This window comes from Salvia miltiorrhiza, chromosome 8 (genome assembly GCF_028751815.1).
Source record: "Salvia miltiorrhiza cultivar Shanhuang (shh) chromosome 8, IMPLAD_Smil_shh, whole genome shotgun sequence".
Taxonomy (NCBI): Eukaryota; Viridiplantae; Streptophyta; class Magnoliopsida; order Lamiales; family Lamiaceae; genus Salvia; species Salvia miltiorrhiza.
This window is the reverse complement of record NC_080394.1, coordinates 37,892,022-37,908,977: the sequence shown is the minus strand read 5'-3', so window position 1 is coordinate 37,908,977 and position 16,956 is coordinate 37,892,022. Positions and strand designations below refer to the sequence as shown.

The 16,956-nt window shown below is 30.9% G+C and overlaps 2 protein-coding genes across 4 annotated transcripts; one reads left to right on the top strand and one right to left on the bottom strand.

Annotated features, from left to right (window-relative positions):
- Window positions 1-205: 205 nt before the first annotated feature.
- Window positions 206-5,896, top strand: LOC130996647 (1-(5-phosphoribosyl)-5-[(5-phosphoribosylamino)methylideneamino] imidazole-4-carboxamide isomerase, chloroplastic-like). Of its 3 annotated transcripts, none has more exons than XM_057921939.1 (10): window positions 206-2,576; window positions 2,660-2,808; window positions 3,011-3,150; window positions 3,256-3,317; window positions 3,675-3,882; window positions 4,124-4,209; window positions 4,462-4,563; window positions 4,856-4,989; window positions 5,163-5,211; window positions 5,503-5,896. In XM_057921939.1, the coding sequence occupies exons 3-10, from the start codon at window positions 3,036-3,038 to the stop codon at window positions 5,677-5,679; spliced, it is 933 nt and encodes a 310-aa protein (XP_057777922.1). In that variant the 5' UTR covers window positions 206-2,576; window positions 2,660-2,808; window positions 3,011-3,035; the 3' UTR covers window positions 5,680-5,896. The 3 variants fall into 3 exon arrangements, with proteins under 3 accessions (XP_057777922.1, XP_057777921.1, XP_057777923.1); XM_057921938.1 differs by having other exon boundaries at window positions 2,081-2,576; window positions 2,771-2,808; XM_057921940.1 differs by lacking the exon at window positions 2,660-2,808 and having other exon boundaries at window positions 2,083-2,576.
- Window positions 5,897-5,947: 51 nt separating this feature from the next.
- Window positions 5,948-6,660, bottom strand: LOC130996648 (uncharacterized). Its single transcript, XM_057921941.1, has one exon. The coding sequence runs from the start codon at window positions 6,653-6,655 to the stop codon at window positions 6,110-6,112; it is 546 nt and encodes a 181-aa protein (XP_057777924.1). The 5' UTR covers window positions 6,656-6,660; the 3' UTR covers window positions 5,948-6,109.
- Between the last annotated feature and the right edge of the window lie 10,296 nt (window positions 6,661-16,956).

Genomic DNA, 16,956 nt, shown 5'->3' with positions numbered 1-16,956 from the left:
AGTCCTATTTAAATTATAATAACTATAATAAATGAATGGATAAATTTGACAAAACTAAATAAATAAGGCACACCATTATATAATAATTGTGGGCCTTGATTAAATAAAATACTAAATAGCCCAAACTAATGACCCAAATAACATCAGAGACTCGGAGTACTAATTACGTCTGTTGAAAGAGGGAGTACAAATTAGTGATTGAGAAAATGAAAATAAAGAAAATAAATAAAAGAAAATAGGGGCCCTAAATTTCTTTCATACTACTATCAGTGCCGCTCTTCTTCGCCATACTTCTTATTTCTCTTTTCTTCTTTTTGATTTCTTATCTTTTTATTTTTCTGTACTTGTAGTTGTCTTCGATCTTATCTTTGATTGTATTATTTGAAATCGCATCGAGAGCTAATCCTTGCTATCTAAGAGCTGGTCTGTGGATTCTTGGGGATTCTTTGGTGTAAGCCATTTGAAAAATTGTCGAGTAAGTAGGTGTCTATTTCCATACTTTCGATTATTTCTATCTCAAAGCATCGATATTGTTCTCCCTTTTATGCATCAATTTCTCTTATTTTTCTAAGTCTATTGATTTTATGCGGATTTCTTCTTCTTCTCTTGCTTCTCGCAGTTTTTTGGCTGAAAATCACGATTAAGAAGAAAAGAAAAGACTGTTTCAAGATTTTGAATTAAGAAATTTCGTGTATAAGACAAATTCATTTGTTGCTTAAGAAATTCTCATTTAGATATGATAAGCTTTTGAATCAGTTTTATTTGTATAGTTGTTGAATTATTGCTGAATCCACGTTTCTGTAATTTATGCTTTTTCAAATATACTTGAAAATTTGGGAAAAAAACTGAATTGCTGTTGAATCCACGATCTTTTAAATGTGCCTAAAATTTTGAAAAAGAAATTGTCAAAATTTTTAGAAATTGGTGTTTTATAATATACTAGTCATATCCACGCACGGACATGACATCGTGTGATGATATTATAATTATTAAATAGCTAAAATATATTATAAATAATATTAAGATAAACACAAAGTAAAAGTTGATTTTAACATTTTAAAAAAAAGGTCATATTCACATATATTGTATTCGAATGTTCTATTTTTTACATGACTTCAAATCTCTCAATTCTACCATAAATATGTTTTAATCTTTATCATGTTTGATGAAAACTTCTATTTTATTTCTTAAAATTATAAAAGAAACGCATCATACATATTGAAGGGAATAAGTAAAAATGAATTGAGACAGAAGAAAAAACTATTTTTATATATTATAAAAAAATGAATATTTTTTCCTTACAAACTGAAATAGGTAATTTTCATTATTAACACAAAATTAAATAGACAAAACTATTTCATCTTATATCCCAAACTAATTATCCAATAACAATATAAAACTAAATGTATAAGAGATAAAAAAAAAACTGAATGTGTTTGCAAGTTCTTCAACTAAAGAAATACAATATTTTGATTTTTTATTTTATTCATTGAAAAAAATGAATCTAAATGTATAACGCAATTAGCAGCATTGTTGGAAATAGGGCTAAAAATGCTATTAGGTCATCTTCAACATTTTACACTAAACTCATATCCAAAAAAAAAAATACTCTTTTTATTTTTTCTCTCCATTTAATTTTTTCTGATTTTCAATTATATCAATATATATTTTTCTCAAATTATACGTTAACCCATAAATTTTTTAGTCATTAATTTCATTAGTTTATATTTTATATCTTGTAATTTTTTAATCATTAATTTCATATAATTTATGTTTTATATCATGTAATTTTATACTCCCTCCGTCCCACGAAGCATGACACGTTTTTAAAAATGGCAAAAAATTTATCATTTATTCACATTTTCATTTTTCCACCTACCACATTTAATACACAAAATATCAATTTCTCAATTCTCGTGCTGAAAAGAAGTGTGTCATGCTTCATGGGACGGAGGGAGTATTACTAATGTTGTTCTAATCATGTACTTAGCTAATTTTTCTAATATGTCATGTAATTTAAACAAGCTAAAGTTCTCATTGTTTTACTTAATTGCAGCCGAATTTCTTTTAATAACATTAGTCCTTTAATTATGAGCCCCAAAGCTAAGTTGTTAAAAAAAAGCCCATTCATCATTTTAAAAAATAAGCCCATGGAATGAGCCCAAACCCTTATATCTGTTTCTTCTCAATAGCTCTCCCATTCTTTTCGAGTTTCAATCCCTCGGCAGCAACAGTCACAGGTAGCCACGGCCGCCGCCGTCGCCGTACACACTACACACCACCATCTCTCTAGCCTCTCGCCCTCTGTCTCACTTCTCCTTCACAAATTCTGGCGCGGCACGAATTTGCTGTTACAGTAGCACGGCGCTGCCCTCGGCTCTATTTCCCCCACTGATTTCGCCACCTCATCGGGACCAGTACAACCCTCAACTTTGGATTATTATCATTCGTCACTAACATTGAATATTGAGGATTCTTCATAGAACACAAGGCAGATCACACTCGGCGCCGCCGGTCGTCCCCACCTCCAGTCGCCGCCATCGCCTCCGCCGTCCTGCCCGTCCCTGACCCCGTTGGTGAGCTTGTTGCCTCAATTTTCAGGGCTCGAATTTTTTTATTCGAATTGAAAATTGAAATGTATGGCTCGGTGTGCTGGCAGTTACGGTTATGATTTAGGGCTGCAAATTGTTTTTGTTTGATATACGTGAGTGAGAGCATTAGAGAATCAGTAACTAAAAAACTACTTCGTCTTATCATCTACCTCAAACAGCAACTGTCAACAACATTCCTCCGGTGCCGGCGGTTCAGGTCAGCTACATCTTCCTGCAATCTGTTGATTCATTCCTCTTTAGCACCTAAGTATAATGCTGCTCAGTTTAGTTGTTGGTTTTTAGTTTTTACTCCATTATGGTTTCAATTCTAAGTCTTGGTTTTCCCCGTTGAGTTCAAGATTGTAAAGCTCTCCTACCTGTTTGATAAAATGCCTCTTTGGTTCGTTCTGATTTTCTAGGTTATAATTCCTATCCATTTTTATTATGAGCATTCACAATCTTCAAGCGACTTCATGGAAGGATTTTACTGAGCTTCCTGCGGTGTATGCACCTCGAGGCAAGCAGACTTTCGTCCATGCTGCACCTTGGGTGGTCCAGAGTATGTCTTTAACTTTCCTCCATTATCATTCTAGTTGACATTTTACTAGTGACACTGTGAGGAACCAGATGATTGGTCTGATGACAATATTTGAACTTTTTTTAGGAAGTCGAAGGCTATTGATACAATGTGCCGTCAAGTTTCGTCCTTGCATTGACATACATAAGGTTCAATTCCATGACTTTTGCATTGTCCTTTCGTGCTGCTAATGCATGTAATCAAAGCCTCATATCAGTTGTGGAATGGCCTAATTTGAATGGCAAGCATCTACATTGCTTTAGTCATAGAAAGTGGTAGAATCATGATGTTCCTTCCTCTAAGGAAGGATAACATGTAAGGAATAAAGTAGTGAAGTTATATTGGAAAGTAGCTGCCTTCTTGACTTCTTGTTCCTTTTCTTCTTCGTTCACATCTCTAGCATTCAAATAATATACTGCATGACTGAATTTTTGGCTTCTTGTGGTGTCACCTCATTAGTATTGACTATGGATGACTGACACTAATATCATGACAATATCTTTCAGGGGAAAGTGAAACAGATTGTTGGATCCACTCTTCGAGATTTTAAAGAGGGAGATTCAAGTCTTATCACTAATTACGAATCTGATATTTCAGCTGCAGAATATGCTAAAATGTATAAGGACGATGGGCTTACTGGTGGCCATGTGATCATGCTTGGGGCTGATCCATTGAGCAAAGCAGCAGCAGTTGAAGCATTGCATGCTTATCCAGGTACGCATAATATACTGGATACTGCAGTCTTGGCTGAAGTTAGCTAGATTTGGAATGTCAATTCCTTGCCGATTGTCATTCTCTGTAAGACCCTATCCTTGTCCAATCTTACTAGAAATTAAAATATACTGAAAGGTTATATAGAGAATCCTTAAACCTTAATATATGATCTCCATGTCAATAGTAATCTTGACCTAGAGATGTTCTTACTCTTACACTTACTGCATGATGAAAATATCAGGTGGATTGCAAGTTGGGGGTGGTATCAATACAAGGAATGCCTTGACTTACATAGATGAAGGAGCAAGCCATGTTATTGTTACATCAGTACGTTTCATTTTTGTTTATTTCAATGAAGTATGCATTGACTAGAACTTCTTTTTTCCTACTGTTGTAATCGTTATTAAAACAAGTAGACTTGATTTGTTATTATGCAGCCATTTGTTAGAACATCCTTTCGCCGACTTGTACTTGTTATTAGGATTCTACATGAGATATCTTTTGGATGTTTAATATGTTGGCCATAAGTGTTTTATGTGTGGACCCTTATCAATTGGTACTTCTTCATGGCGATCGCAGTACGTATTCAGTGATGGGCAAGTTGATTTTGAAAGGCTAAAGGAACTTGCTCAAGCTGTGGGGAAAGAAAGACTTGTGTTGGATCTCAGTTGCAGAAAGAAGGTACATCTCTTCCACATGATACAATATGTGTGACAAGACAGAGAGTTTGATGTACTTGCTTCTGAAAAAATAGCAAATAGCAACACCATGTAAAACAAGCTTGTGCCAGTATTTATAGAGTTTGAATTAGTGATTGCAGTAACTTTCTCTAAATTACAATAGATAATTGGTTTTTTGAAGTATTGATTGTTGGCTCCTATGTCAAATAGAAAGATTGTGTCTCTGTCAGTATACCAAGGGATGTTAGCAGATGAAGAAACCTGCTTAACTTTTCTTGCTTCTGCTCATGCAGGATGGGAGATATGCAGTTGTGACAGATAGATGGCAGAAGTTCACTGATGTATTTCTTGATCAAGAGGTGTTAAATTTTCTTGCGGGTCATGCTGATGAATTTCTTGTCCATGGAGTAGATGTTGAAGGCAAAAAGTACGTCTTGAAGATAATTTGCTCCTTACATCTGCCTGCAGTATTCTGGCAACTTAACTACTAATCTGGAACATTTCAATCTTTTGTTTGTATGAATTCATGAAGTTTGTTCTGCAACTTGACTAGTACTGACACTTAGCATCCCGTTTTATCTACCCGCTTCAATGTTGCAGGTTGGGAATTGACGAAGAGCTTGTGGAATTGCTTGGCAGGCATTCACCAGTAAGTTCTCCTTACTTGCTTGTTTCAAAGTCAAACTAAACTATTTTTTTTTTATTTCTATTAATTTGTTTTTAAAATTATTTGGTTTATTCCAGGACTATTCTTCAAAGGTTGTGTTTTACTATTTTATGATAGAAATACAGGTTTTGGTCCTTAGACATTTGCATACTGCCCGTGTCATTTCGCAACTTTTTGGCATGGAAAAGACTGTGTGTGTTGAGTTACCCCTATCCATAGGGCTATTATCTCTTCATCTGCTGCAACTTGAATTGTTTCTTATATGTTTGTTAGATTCCGGTGACTTATGCTGGTGGCGTGACGACTATGGCTGATATAGAGAAGATAAAAACAGCAGGAAAGGGCCTTGTGGATGTCACCGTTGGCAGTGCTTTAAATATTTTTGGCGGTAATCTGCCTTACAAGGATGTAGTCACCTGGCATTCTCAGCAGAAGTCATTGGCTGTTTGAAGTTACCTGGCTTTACAAATTTCCATTAATTATTTTGTCCATTATGTAACTGCAAAAGCGTTACAATATTGTTAAGAGCTTAATAGGTCGCTGACGCTTTGGTAATTTAAATCTCACTGGTAGAATTTTTGGAATCTGATACTTTACTGAATGGATTGTAGTAATTGTGGGTTTTCACAATTTCTGTAAATAAAAACTTCTTCTCTTTCTGATTGCATGAAATGTTGTCTGTGTTTGCTCGACACACCAAAGCCGGTTAGAAGTTAACTTGAGAAACCCAAAATCTTCTTAGCTTCATTTTGGATTTTGCTTTAGGCAGGTTGTACGTATGCATTTACTAAACTATAAAGTGTATTTTACATTTCTGATCAACCAAAACGACTAGATAATCCAAACCTAAATGTATCGTTCATTTTTCTTGTTTTTTGTCCTATAAAGGTGGGATGCTATCGATCTTGAGTGGTTCTTTCTGCACTTGAGAAATCATCTGTTCAACCGAAACTCCCTTTTTGGCCAGCATTGCCTGCAGCTCTTGCTTGGTGATAACAAGCTTGATCCTCACGGCCCCTGTGGCCCGTCGCCTCTCTTCCTCCACAACGTCCTCCGAGAAACGGACCCTCTTCTTCTTCTTGGCCGGCTGGGGTGCCGCCGGCAAGGGGAGAAGATAGTACAAGCGGCCTCCAAGCAGCTCGGTGTTGGGATGCAGGTGTTTTACTACAGGGAGTTTATCAGAGATTGCATGGTGAGAAAATTCAGACAGAATCTGGTGGACTCTGATGGGGGATTTGTACTCAATGATCTTCCCATCTGTTTTCATTACACTCACAGATTTCTGCTCAACAACTAAGCAGTTTCCCATTTTTGTTTTGCTTTGTGTCTGAGAATGAGGAATAGAAGTTGAAATTTGCCAAGTGAGAGATGTAAATAAATATGTTGGTGGTATATATATTGGGGAAAGAGATGAGGATGCCCTCATAGTTTATTAATATTACACAAGAAGCCATGTAGCACTTTTAGGCCCCACCTAATGATTTTGTTCCGAGTGGTGATGAGTCGTGATTGTGATTATAATTTAATTTAACCTTTGCTGTTCGTGATTAGTACTACTTGGGAGCTGTCCACTTTAATTTGGCTGTCGCATGTGAAAAGTTTTCTTAGAGCAGAATCAACTGTGTGAAATTATTCGTCTATTTAGATTCTCCATCAGAAATAGTGTAGCAGCGTATGTATTTTGTTTGACTATGTGCATGTAATATATCTAGTATATAATTTTTAGGGGTATTAGGATGTAATTACTCAGAATTTTTCTATTTTTTGCTTTTGCACACAACTTTAAAATCTATCTATAAATATCTGAACTTTGTATTCTTTTTTATTTTGCACCCAACGATTTTTTACCCTCAAATCGTTGATAACATGACAACCGAATTGACATCTCAAATCCTACAATTACATGTTCTAGATCTTACATTGACCAAACCTAATCTACTTCATTATGCATTTCAAACTTCTCTCTTGATTCGGTTCTCATGTCAGCAACGATTTAGGGACAAAAATTCGTTGGGTGCAAAATTAGAAAGAATACAAAGTTCATGTATTTATAGGCAGATTTTAAAGTTGAGGTGCAAAACCAGAAAATAAGAAAAGTTCGAGTATTTCTAGGCCGATACCCCTAATGGTTATGATGGGAAGTATATTGGTTATGGGCTTGTGCTTTTTTATATTCTTTAAATAGATGAATAATATAATGAGGTATAAATTTATTATTTAAAATAACTATTATTATTTTTATATTTTATTTATTTTGAATGATAATATATTTATCCATTTTTTAAAATTAAGATGATATCAAATCATAACACTCTTTTTTAAGTATAAAATTATACCTCGCTAAAAAAAAGTGTCATTCTAAATTTTATACGATGTGCCCGAATTATTTACGTTAAAATAAACGATGGATAAGGTGATATATGAAATTTATTATTTTCTTGTATAATAAACGAACCTTTAAAACACCTTGTATAATAAACGCACTTTTAAAAAAGTTGTACTTTAAATAAAAATAAAATAGGGTTATTGGCACCTAAATACACCAATTTTGGGGGTAGTTTGATTTTGCACATGAATTTTAAAATGTGTAAAAAAATACATGAACTTTAATGTTGTAGCAATTTTATCACAAATTCAAATATTATATATTCGAACTCTATAAAAATCTTACGATTTACGGGTTTACAGATGTCTTATACGATATCTTTTAGAGATGTCCTATATGATGTCATTTTTTAAAAACGTCTGATGGATACACGTCGATGTTTCGACTTGCCATGCCAGCTTTAATTTAAGCAAAAATTGAATTTGTGACATCGTATAAGACATTTATAAAAGATACCATATAAGACATCTCTAAACTCGTAAATCGTAAGATTTTTATGGAGTTCGAATATCTAATATTTGAATTTATGATAAAATTGCTATAACATTAAAGTTCATATATTTTTTTTTACACTTTTTAAAATTTATGTGCAAAATTAAATTATCCCCAAAGTTAATGTATTTAGACGCTAAAGACTAAATCATTGCCTTTATTATCGTGCAGCATATGATATCCCACGTCTTGTACTCCTAGTATATTTTATTATAAAAAAATAAACAGAGTCCATAATACAGTTAATATTTAGTTATTTATTCGTCACTTATTTGTTTGAGAAGAGTATTGCTTAAGTTTATCCCTTGTTAATATTAATTGTTTTGTTTTATATATTTATTTTTATTTTAATACTTTATAAATTATTATTGAGATAATTAATTTTATAAATTGCATAAAAATCAAAGTCCGATTTGTTCTTTTATTAATTAATTAAAGTTAAAGAGAATATGAACAAATCGAACTTTGATTTTATATAATTTATAAAATTAATAATCCCAATAACAATTTATAATATAACAGAATAAAATAAATATATAATACAAAAGAAAATAAAGCTCACAACTCACAAGGACTAAACGTGAGTGGTGTTCATATAAGATGCTCGCATAATATACGCAGCATAACATTTCTCGTGATATGCAATATGAATGCATACCTATCACTCTATCACTACAAAATTACATATTGATTTAAAAGTTGAATCAGTAATAGTCTAATCTATACTATATTAAAAATGCAGTTTTCAATTTTAAATTGATTTTAAATCAAATTGAAATTGATTTGAGTGGTAATTTTGAAAATATATGTATAATATGATGATTAAAAATAAATCACATCCTCATTTACCCATAATATTAAATGAATTAATTAGTGTGGTATATATATTTTCACTCAAATTACGTGTGGTGCTTTTTTTGTTAAGAATAATCATGCTACTCATTTTAATTCACTTAATTTATTAGATTTGTCCTTTCAATATATGAATTCAAATTACAATATATATATATTTATATTACGTTGTATTAAAATATATTAATATAGATTAGTATAAAAAAATTGCGTTTACACAAATGTCATATTTGAGATTGATCAATATGTATCTAATAAGTTTCAAATTATTATTAATATATTTAAACTTAATGAAAATATATATTTGCAAAAAATACTCATAGAGCCATAGTTTATGAGCAGTCTCTTATAGTTCATACATAACAGGATTAATATATGCATATCAAATTAAAGATCACGATAAAAAGCTTTAATTTAATATATGTTATATAAATATTTGATTTAAAATATAAAAATTATATTTATTTAAATATTATATTTTAAAAAAAAAATTCTCTCTCATCTCTCATCTTTTTTTTAATAAATCTATTTATCAATTCTTTTTATTTATATTTATATTTTCATTTTTTTAACTTTTTTTTTTCTTTTTCATAATATCAATTTTTTTATAGTGATTCTTCTCTATTTCTTTTTATTTTTTCAATATCCAACTCAAATATATCCAGTTAAAATTAAATTTTTATTATATTTATAAATATAATAATTGAATTATATCAATTTTATATAAATTTTAAATATAAAAATATTCCCCATGCATTGCACGAGATGTAAATGCTAGTTAAAAGTTTAACTAGCAGAAAGCACGAATATATCACCAGAAAATTAAAACGTGATAATTAAATTTCACACAAACATCCGAAATTAATTATTTAATGACCCAGGCATTGTTATCTCCATTACATTGTAATTATGTAAATCTTGAGCAACAGCACAATGGAGCACTTGTGGGAAGTGGAGTATTACCAAACAACCAACTATCGTATATATATATTTACTGGGAAATTACTACTTCTATTCCAATATTTTCCCACTTAGTGGTTGACTATAGTTTACCCCATTATGTTGACTCCAATAATAATTAACCTACCACCATTATTTATTTTCCTTTCTATGTCTACTATTTTAATTTCCTTTATTGAATATATCACCTTCCTTATAATTAGGTCGGTTGAACCTCAAGAAAATTAGTGTTAGTATTACTTTTTCAGTTTACTCGCCGTCGCCGCCCTCTCAACGTGCAATGAGTGAAAATTTATATCTTAGGTTGCGTTTACTTTGATGGATAAATTTATCCATAGAAAAAAATGGATAACACAAATTTATGCCTTTAAATATCTCCTTTCTTTTCCAATAATTGACACAAAAAAAATGATCATCATTTTTCCTTCCTTATTTTCACTTCAAGGATGGATAATTAATATTATCCCTCCATTTTGAATCTTAGGAATCAAGATTCATGATCATGAGAGGGTACATGGATAATTAGTTTTTACGTCTTAATTTTGTGTGGCTTTGAGATTTAAAATTAGTGCACTCCATATGTATCAACGAATACAATATTTTCTTTTTAAGTAAAATTCATTAAATCAAGTACGAGGGGTGTAACCCATCAACTTAATACACAAGAATAAATAACAAATAAATGAAAGCATATTATCCTAGCATGTCTAGGCATGCGGGGGAATTGCAAATCTAGTTGCCCAAACTATGCAAGAAATATATATTAGGAGAAATATTAATTAGAAATCCAAAACAAATTAAAAATTTAATTTTTATAATCTCGACCAAATTGTCGCTGCTACATACAAGATACGATCTCTTGAAAACCTCCCCGTTTCTATGGATCCACAAAAAACGAATAAAACATATTAATGGGATAAAACGTGTAAGTGGATTTTCCATGTTAAATTGCAAATACATAATAAGATATTGATTCGACGACGACGAGATTCACACAAAAAATTAATTAGGTTTTTGTGGTGGTCCTCACACTCTCAAGATTTTGTTGCTCTATGTTGGCGTGTATATATATATATATATATATATATATATATATATATATATATATATATATATATATATATATATATATATATATATATATATGGGGCGGTTATTCAATAAACCACCCTTATTTTAAGAATTACGAACCAGCAAAAATGCATGAATTTTATGTATAACACGCATGAATAAACTGTATAAAGGCATGAATTGCGAAAAATAATTTTTTGCTACCTTTGGGATTCGAACTCAGGACCATGAATTTATCCAACAAGGTGATGAATCAACCGTAGATCTTGATGATCTAAGGGCTGAAAATGGTTCCTAATTTATATTTTAAGAAGCGTTCTTATTTTAGCCTTCCCCTATATATATATATATATATATATATATATATATATAGGGTGCGGTTATAGTGAGAACCACATTTATCGTGAGAACATAAGAACCATTAAAATCAATGCATCTACTATATAAATTAATGCATTCGCTATTAAATTTAATGCATCCGAAAATAATAAATTTTTTGCTCCCTTCAGGATTCGAACCCAGGATCTGCATTCATCCACCAAGATGATGCATCCACCGTAGATCTTGATGATCGAATGGTTTAAAATGGTTCTATGTTCTAATTTTATTTAGTGGTTCTTATTTGAACCTCTCCCTATATATATATATATATATATATATATCACCACTTCGCCAACTTGGTTTTCTATTTTTTTTTCCACCATTGAAAAAAATAAAAATGCACCAAGTAAATTAAAATATAAAACAATAGTGATTCAAAAAAGAAATAAGAAAAAAAAAAGTTAAACAAAAGGAATTCATCTAAGTTGAGTTTCATATAGATTCAACTTTTTGATAAGTGCTTCATGCACGCTACATCAACAAAACACAAATATAATTTATTTTTCTCTTCAACAAATATATTCATTTTGAGTTTTACAATATAACCGGAAAAAAAAAAAAAAAAAGAAAGATATAAGGGGTCCTTGTCGTAGGGGCACCAAGATCTGCTCTATGCTTTTTGACCCAAAAAAAAAAGAAAAAGATGTAACATGATATACATACACATATATATGAATTTATGCATGAAGGAAACCTAACTGGAAATTTGATATATGAGGCCATTTTAGGGCAATAGCAAATTAATGGATGGTTGTAGAATATCTATTGATTTAGTGGAAAGTGATGCTATCAATACGCATATTTGATATAAGCCTGCTCGCATAGCTACTTGTTCTTCAAATAAAAATAAAAATAAATAGAAAATTATACACATCTAGTAAAAAGTACATGCTAAAGTTGCAAAGATGGGGCATATTATAACTATTTTTTATTTCAAAAAATGGTGGTGGAGTAAGACGTATCGAATGATGATTAATAAGCAAATCTATATCATACTTATACTCCTACATTGAGCAATTTGGAAACCAGCAATCTTCTTCAGGATGCCAACCCCTTTTTTTATGTATAGACCAAGTTGTTAATCATGCAATTGAGACCCTCTAATTCCTTTAACCCTTCTCTTTCTCTTTCCCTAACTTTATTTTACAGTTAAGTTAACTATATAAATAGCCAAATACATAGCCATTATCTAAAATTAATTAATCTTGTATCAAAATATAACATTATTAATTGTTAAGTATTCATCAACTAATTAGTGTCATTTGTTTGTATTGCTGACAAGAATTTAAGTTTGTATTCAAATTGAGTGGTATAATAGCTCATAAGAGAGTATGATACTTTTATGTACATCTATCAGCATATCACGAAGATGGAGTAAAAAATAGTTATGTGTGTATTAATACCTAAGGTCTGAGATCTTGAGTTTGAATCTACCATCAAGCAGTCTTTAAATTTTTTTATTTACTTGTGTAATTTATTAAAAAAAATCAATAAGAGGCCAGATACAAAAAGTTTATAAATAAATAAATAAAAAGGGAAAAGAGAATCCACCGTTATGATAATTATGACCAAGAAAATATCTAGCAGCTAGAGAAGTTAGTAACAAAGTTGCCATTTGTTTCAAGGCAATTGCAGTTTTGGAGAAGCACGAATTGAATATGCATGGGATGCAATGGTGGATATTTTGAATAAAAAAAATTGTTCCACTTTGCTCAAAAAGTTTGGTGCGAAACAGGAAATGTAGGATTGAAGTTTTTTTTTTTTTGGCTTCAAACGACAATAGCAGGATTAACTGAGATATTGTGATATAGATAAGATATTGTGATATAGATAAAGGCAAAGTTGCAATATCATCATGGATCATAATAATTGATTATCCATTTTTCCATATATATATATTTTTTCTTCTGATCAAAATATATGTTTCCAATTCCCAAGGATTTTGATGATATATTGATGATATCTTCAGTTAATTACACACCCTACCGACCCCTTTTTTTCCTTTTCTTTTATAAATTGAGGAACGAGGAATTGATATCGATTCGTAACCTAATCAATCACTCTTATTAGTTCTTCTCAAATTTCATTTTCGCATCGTTAATATTCTTTATTTGCTGAATGCGTTTATTTTGATTGTAAAATTTTCATTAAAAAATAAATAAATAGAAAAATTAAAAAATATTAATTTTCTCATTTTCTATCATATGTTTACTATAGATGAAAATATTAAAACATGTTGAAAAATATTTTCACACTACTACCTAAAGATAATATTATCTAATATTGAAGAGAAAAAATGAGTGAAAATGAGCTGGCCGAGAAAATATTCCACCTTATTTGGAAAAAAAAAAATTCTACCATAATAAACATGTAAAAATGATGAAAAAATATTTTTTCTCTCAATTTTCATGAAAGTAAATGCACCACAAATAGTATATACCCGTGCAAGAGAAAATTTCAGTTTATATTATGTACTTTATTTATTAGGCATAAATGAAAGACGATGAAGTGCAGTCTGTTGGTAAGACGCTTCTCCTCCAATCAATACATCGGGGGTTCGAGTCATCTAGAGGGCTAGTGTGTGAGTATGTTTTTTCTTTCTTGGAATAATAACAAATTTTTAAAAATAATATTAGGCATAAATGAGATAATATAAATGAAATGGAAACGCTATAAGGAACTCGTGTATTTCTTTAATTGTATATCCTCACGGTTTCCATATCCCAAGAGTGATTTATCTGTAGAAATGCAAGTATTTGATATAAATGCGATCATATTAGTCGTTTATTAGCTTCATTAATGTCCAAATACAGTGCAGCAGTGGCAGAATCCTATCTCAACTATATAACTTTCCACAAATAACTGACGATGATAATTCCAATACAGACAAAAACTGTGTTACAATTACAAACAGTCATAATCTACTTTTGCCACCCACACTCACCAAGATCTTCACTCTTTTCCTTTTTATAAATTTCAATCTTAGAATATCGGCTACTTTTGGACCAAGACTTGGCCGGCTGACCCGCCTGAATTGGGCGGTCGCCGCCACCTAGAATTTCTTCCACGGCCCCTCGGCCTCTCATAAACAACTTGATTGAGTTATTATACTAATTAAGTGATACTACATGTAATAAATTAATACAAATTTCATTTTTTATCTAACTACGAGAAAGAACGTACATTGTACATTTAAATTAATGTTATTTTATTTGATAATTTATTATTTTAAAAATCTATTAATTCATTACTTTTATTAAATAATTTATTGGATGAATATATTTATTTATAAGCCTTATCAATAGCTATAGAAATATATCACATAGATTTAGTGTAATACTAATGAATTAATATCTTCTTATAAATATATAATATGTAAAATAATTTTAAAATAAAATATATAATAGCGGTAAAATAGGCAATGCACAAGTTGTGCCTGAAGATGCCTTAGGCTCTTTTTTATCAGTATAGATTGTATAGTGCAATTAGATCATATATATATATATAGGGTGTGGTTCTAGAGAGAACTACATTATTTGTGAGAACGGGAGAACCATCAAATCTAATGCATCCACTGTAAAAATTAATGCATTTGCTGTTAAAATTAATGCACTAAAAAAATTTTAAAAAAATGCTCCCTTCAGGATTCGAACCCAGGATCTGCATTCATCCAACAAGATGATGCATCCACCGTAGATCTTGATGATCAAATGGCTGAAAATGGTTCTCCGGTCTTCTTTTATTTATGGTTCTTTCTTGAACCTCTCCCTATATATATATATATATATATATATATATATATATACATATAGGGTTGCATTCAGCAAAGATCAATCCCTATAGAGAGAATAAAGACCATATCTGGATCGTTCATTCATCACAAAATAACGGTTGAGATTGATTGCCAATGCTTGAGTTTTAAATATATAAATTTCATTAAAATGATTTGTTCGGCAGGAGAAGGTTACTATTGTAATTTTCAATTCAGATGAATCGTTCATCAACTATCAAATCCCGCAAAAAGCTCCGTTTCCATTTTAGAGTTTGTGATTTGTCTTGGAAGATGTATTATTTGTTAAGATTCGTCTTCCATTTATTCTCACCCAAATTCTTCGAACCCTATCGCTTTATACAAAACTCTGAACAAGAACTTGTTCAGCGGCGATTCAGGCTTCTCAATCCGGTAAACAATTCACTCCTACTTGCTTGTTTTGAACGTCTAACTAATCAGATTCACAAGAATCTTGTTTGCTTTTTTTATTTTTGATTTTGAACAAATATTTAGATTCTTATTACTGTGGCTTGCTTTTTTAATTTTTTCTGCTTTGAACAAATGTTCCGTTCGCCAGAAATTATTGTATAATTTAATAATAATGTTACATATCATTTTTTAAATATCTGTGATGCACATTTTTGGGGATGGCGCTGCTTTATGTTATTGGCATGTAAATATAGTCCAGTTTATCTGGATTATGATTTGAGTATCCTGTACAATAAGAGGGATGTGAATGTTAATAATAATGATATTGCAATGTATAATTTCAATATTGTGATGGCCATGTTTTTTCTTAAACTAAATGTTGCATTTAACCGAATTTTAAATAGAATTTCTAATACATATTTTCATGAATTTTAAATATAATTTATAAATTTGTTATTTATTATTGACAGAAATGTCACCGTTGCGCCGGAATGAAGTCATCGTTCCAGGTAAATATTTAGTTATAAGTATATTGTTTGTTCGTTCGTTCCCGTTTCAAAATCACTAAAATTTATCCATTCATCTCAAGATACACCAAGCGACTCTTGAACATCTCATGACAAGAAACGCAATAAGATTGTGCATACTTACAATCCGCATCTGAAGATTTCTTAGCATGGGTAGACGCTACGTCTGCTGAAGCTTGTGATAGGAAGAAGAAAAGAAAATTGAAGCAGATTGATATTCCCAGCTTCGATTTGGGTATTGACGATGAAAATGTGGTCATATCCAATAAGGTATCATAAATTGTCTTTAAATATTTTAGAAACTAGATGTGTGAATTTTGTATGTAATTATGTCCTTTTTATGTTACAGAAATCATCTAGATTCACGAATGGCGAGGTATATATACTCACTTAACATAGATTTAAAACAAGTAATGTTCAAATATAATACGAAAAAATGTGCTTATATATATGAATTGTTTATAAGTATATTTTTTATGTTGAAGCGCAGGTTGTTGTGATAGATCAAATGTTGTCAAATAAGGAAAACAATGCTGTTGTAACTCCAACAAAAGTGGTAAGAACATTTGTATATTTTATTATTTATAACAATCTCAGTTTATTCTTAAAAATTTTGAATCAAATTATCTTAGGAAGTTCAGTGTTATTAATGTACTAATTTAATTGTCTACTAACACAGATTTCAGATTGCAAAGAACCACGAAAGCCGCTCCAGACTTTGGTTCAGAATCCAAGTGCATTAAATGCGTGTTACTTTAATCTGTTAATCATTTTAGTTATGATATGAAGTACTAAAGTATTATTTATATGGTATTTACTTTGGATCTGATGCTGAGCATACGTTGTTTGTCAAGGTT